General features: G+C 55.3%; 1 protein-coding gene across 1 annotated transcript; it reads right to left on the bottom strand.

The window, feature by feature from the left end:
• Positions 1 to 262: 262 nt before the first annotated feature.
• DUSP1 (dual specificity phosphatase 1) lies at positions 263 to 3,322 on the bottom strand. Its single transcript, XM_055325880.1, has 4 exons — positions 2,716 to 3,322; positions 2,297 to 2,442; positions 1,744 to 1,963; positions 263 to 1,297 (listed from the first exon to the last, which is right to left on the bottom strand). The coding sequence occupies exons 1-4, from the start codon at positions 3,080 to 3,082 to the stop codon at positions 927 to 929; spliced, it is 1,104 nt and encodes a 367-aa protein (XP_055181855.1). The 5' UTR covers positions 3,083 to 3,322; the 3' UTR covers positions 263 to 926.
• Positions 3,323 to 3,522: the final 200 nt, after the last annotated feature.

Below are 3,522 nucleotides of genomic sequence, written 5' to 3' on the forward strand. Positions count from 1 at the left end.
CTGGAACTCTTGGGCTCCCTGTGTAACATGGTATGAATACATGGATGGACACCCCAGATCTGATATGAAGAGTTCAGCTGCAGTACCTGGTTTTCCATGACAGATCACACTTTTCTACCTCTCTGCGCTACCCAGCCATCTTGGAAGGGCCACCAAGTCGTAGACCAGATCCTGAGACACACATCTGTGAGACCCCTGTCCAGATGGTTTCACTCACGGAAGAGGGATTTGCTGGGGCTTCCCAAGAAATAAAGCATTGAGATTAATAGAAATGCCATAATTTATTCTGTTGTATAAAAAAGTCGTCCTTATGTAACAAAATGTCTTCTTAAAAGAAGAAATATATTATTTCAGTTCATAAATAAACATATAACTGCTGACAACTAAAAAAAAAAAAAAAAACCAACACTGGTGCTTTCCATCAGTGCTGAACACAAACCTGCTTAGGATGTATTTACAGGATATTACAGTACTCAAACACAAAAAAATTGAGGTATTTGGTTCTTCTAGGAGTAGACGTGGACATTTGTGAAGGCAGAGCACCTACACAAAAATAAATAAGGTATATTCTCATAGGTATGTGTCGTCAGGAATGATAATACTGGTAGGTATGTCAAGCATGAAGAGTTCCTACAAAAAACAGGAGCAAGCAAAAAGAAACTGGCTCATACAATGAGTCCTTTCTTTTCTGCCCCTTTTTGTCAGAGGGACTTGATGTACCCACTATACATTGGTCCCAAATGTGCTGAGTTCAGCAAACATCTTGATGCTACATCATCACTATGACTGCTTAGGAACCCAGTGGAACTTGGGGTGAAATTAAATAAATAAGGACCAGCCCTCAGAAGCCCCTCCCCAGAGTTACTGCATTTCTCCTCAAGGAGCCTAGAGTCCCAGCGGGGTTGGAGATCACCTCCCATGGCCTTTCAGCAGCTGGGAGAGGTCGTAATGGGGCTCTGCAGGTAGCTCAACGCATTGTTCGTGGAGTGGACAGGGATGGAAACAGGGAAGTTGAAGACGGTAGTGGTGGAGGTGCTGCGGTCCAGCACAGCCATGGCAGGGCTCCCGGCCTCTGCTGAGCAGTGTGGAGCCAGGACTTGGGACTCAAACTGCAGCAGTTGGCCCATGAAGCTGAAGTTGGGGGAAATGATGCTTCTTCTCTGCTTCACAAACTCAAAGGCCTCATCCAGCTTGACTCGGTTAGTCCTCATGAGGTAAGCGAGGCAGATGGTGGCCGATCGGGAAATGCCTGCCTGGCAGTGGACAAACACCCTTCCTCCAGCATTCTTGATGGAGTCTGGAAAACAAAGCGTGGCTGGTTACTCAAGAGCTTAGGGGTACAACCCCAACCCCAGGCATAGGGTGCCTAAGAATTATGTGTGTCCTGTCCAGAGAACCACAACATCACCCCAAGCCAGCACACAGTGCTCTGTGGAGGCAACTGAAGGCATGTGCAAAAAATAGCAAGGGATTTAAACCAAGACCAGGCATCTCCACAAAGCAGAAGTGATCCTGGACGGTAAGTCGGTTCAAACTTTCTGAGCCTCAAAAAAAAAACCAAAAAACTTTCTGAGCCTGTTTGCTAATTTGTTAAATGGGACTTTGCAGGGATGCTGCCTGCACCAACTTATTGAATGTATGGAGAAAGCTCAGGCGGATGTCATTTAAGTCCTTGCCACAGAGTTGGGCTCAGTGACTAAAATGTGGAAGCAAGGCAGAAGTCCCAGGCATCTGTCCATTTACCTATGAAGTCAATAGCCTCGTTGAACCAGGAGCTGATGTCCGCCTTATGGTTGTCTTCCACAGGGATGCTCTTGTACTGGTAGTGACCCTCAAAATGATTGGGACAATTGGCTGAGACGTTGATCAAGGCAGTGATGCCCAAGGCGTCCAGCATGTCTTTGCGGGAAGCATGATAGGCACTGCCCAGGTACAGAAAGGGGAGGATCTCCACCGGGCCACCCTGAAATCCAGAAATATCCAACACTGGTCAAGTTTTGCTCAAAGTCAATGCCCACACCCACAAACACTCCCTGCTGGAAAAGTCAGTTTCAGATACCGGGTGAATTCAGCCCTGTTGCTGGAGCATAAACAAGTAGGGGGCTAAATCCATTTGCCTCAAGTTCCTTTCTGTAGTGCCAGCAGTTGGACTCCGCTCCATCAGACGGCTTAACCGCGGGATAAACTACTAGCCCTGTGTCCTGTCCCTTACAAACCAGCAAGTTACTTTGTATATTGTCCCTAGCACCGCTCTTCCAGCTGTTCTTTACCCCCTCTGGCACGGTCCCCTACTAACCTGGTCATAAAGTGGGGTGCTGCAAGAACTGCACCCGGATTCGGTGCTGTCAGGGACGCTAGTACTCAGAGGAAGGCTGAGCCCCATGGGGGTCGACTGTTTGCTGCACAGCTCCGGGCAGGAAGCTGAGAAAGCTTCATAGCCTCCTGGGAAGACAAAGAGACAGAGTTGTTTCCATTAGCATCCTCGGGGACAGGGCACCTCCATCCAACACCCCCACCCACCCACCCGGGCTCAAGTTTTACCCCGGAGAGGCCCAGGCAAGTCTTTGTTCTTAAAGCGGAACAAAGCCAGGGACAAGTCCCCGCAACAGGGCTCCGGCTCGGGCTCGGGCTCGGGCGCCCGGCGCTCCAGGCGGAGCGGCCCGCGGGGGCTGGGGGACGGCGGGCGAGGGGCGCGGGCGCCTCCGGGGGGCGTACCTTTGAGGAAGAAGACCTGCGCGGCGCGCGCCTCGCGGCAGAGCGCGCCCGCGGCCAGGGCCAGGGTGCCGTCGCGCTTGGCGCCGTCCAGGGCGGCGCTGCGCTCGTCCAGCAGCACCACGGCGTGGTAGGCGCCGGCCAGCAGGCGGCCGCGCAGCTCGGCGTTGGGCACGATGTGCTCCAGGCCCATGGCGCCCTTGGCCCGGCGCCGCACGATGGTGCTGAAGCGCACGTTGACGGAGCCGGCGATGTGGCCCGCGTTGAAAGCGAAGAAGGAGCGGCAGTCCAGCAGCAGGCACTGCGCCGCGCGCTCCCGAAGCAGCGTGCGCAGGCCTCCGGCGTCCAGGGAGCCCACTTCCATGACCATGACCGGCCCGAGCGCCCCCAGCGTGCCTGTCCGCGGGGCTCTGTCCTCGGAAGCCAAGGGCAGGGCAGAGGCTTTCGAGGAAAAGCCCGACCCTGCTTCTCTCTGTGCCGGACCCCAAACTGCCCTAAGACTGCGCGAGGGGGCGTCGTGCGGGGCCCTCGGCCGCCTCGGCTTCTTTGCTGCTCCCCCGACTGCTCCCCCGACTGCCCCTCCGGCCCCAGCCACACTCCGCACAGCCCAGCGTCCTTCGCAGCGAGCCCGGCCCGGGGGGACGCGTTTATATGTGGCCTCTCTGGGGGCGGGGCGGGGCGGGGCGGGCGCGCAGGGGGAGGGGAGTTGTTTGTTTGAATGGCGGTCACGTGGCCCGCGGTGACGTCACCCGCCCGGCTCGGCTTGGCGCCGGCGGAGCCAGAGGCGAAGACGTCATCGGCCTCGGAGCG

The sequence above is a fragment of the Nyctereutes procyonoides genome, unplaced genomic scaffold (genome assembly GCF_905146905.1).
Source record: "Nyctereutes procyonoides isolate TBG_1078 unplaced genomic scaffold, NYPRO_anot_genome, whole genome shotgun sequence".
NCBI lineage: Eukaryota > Metazoa > Chordata > Mammalia > Carnivora > Canidae > Nyctereutes > Nyctereutes procyonoides.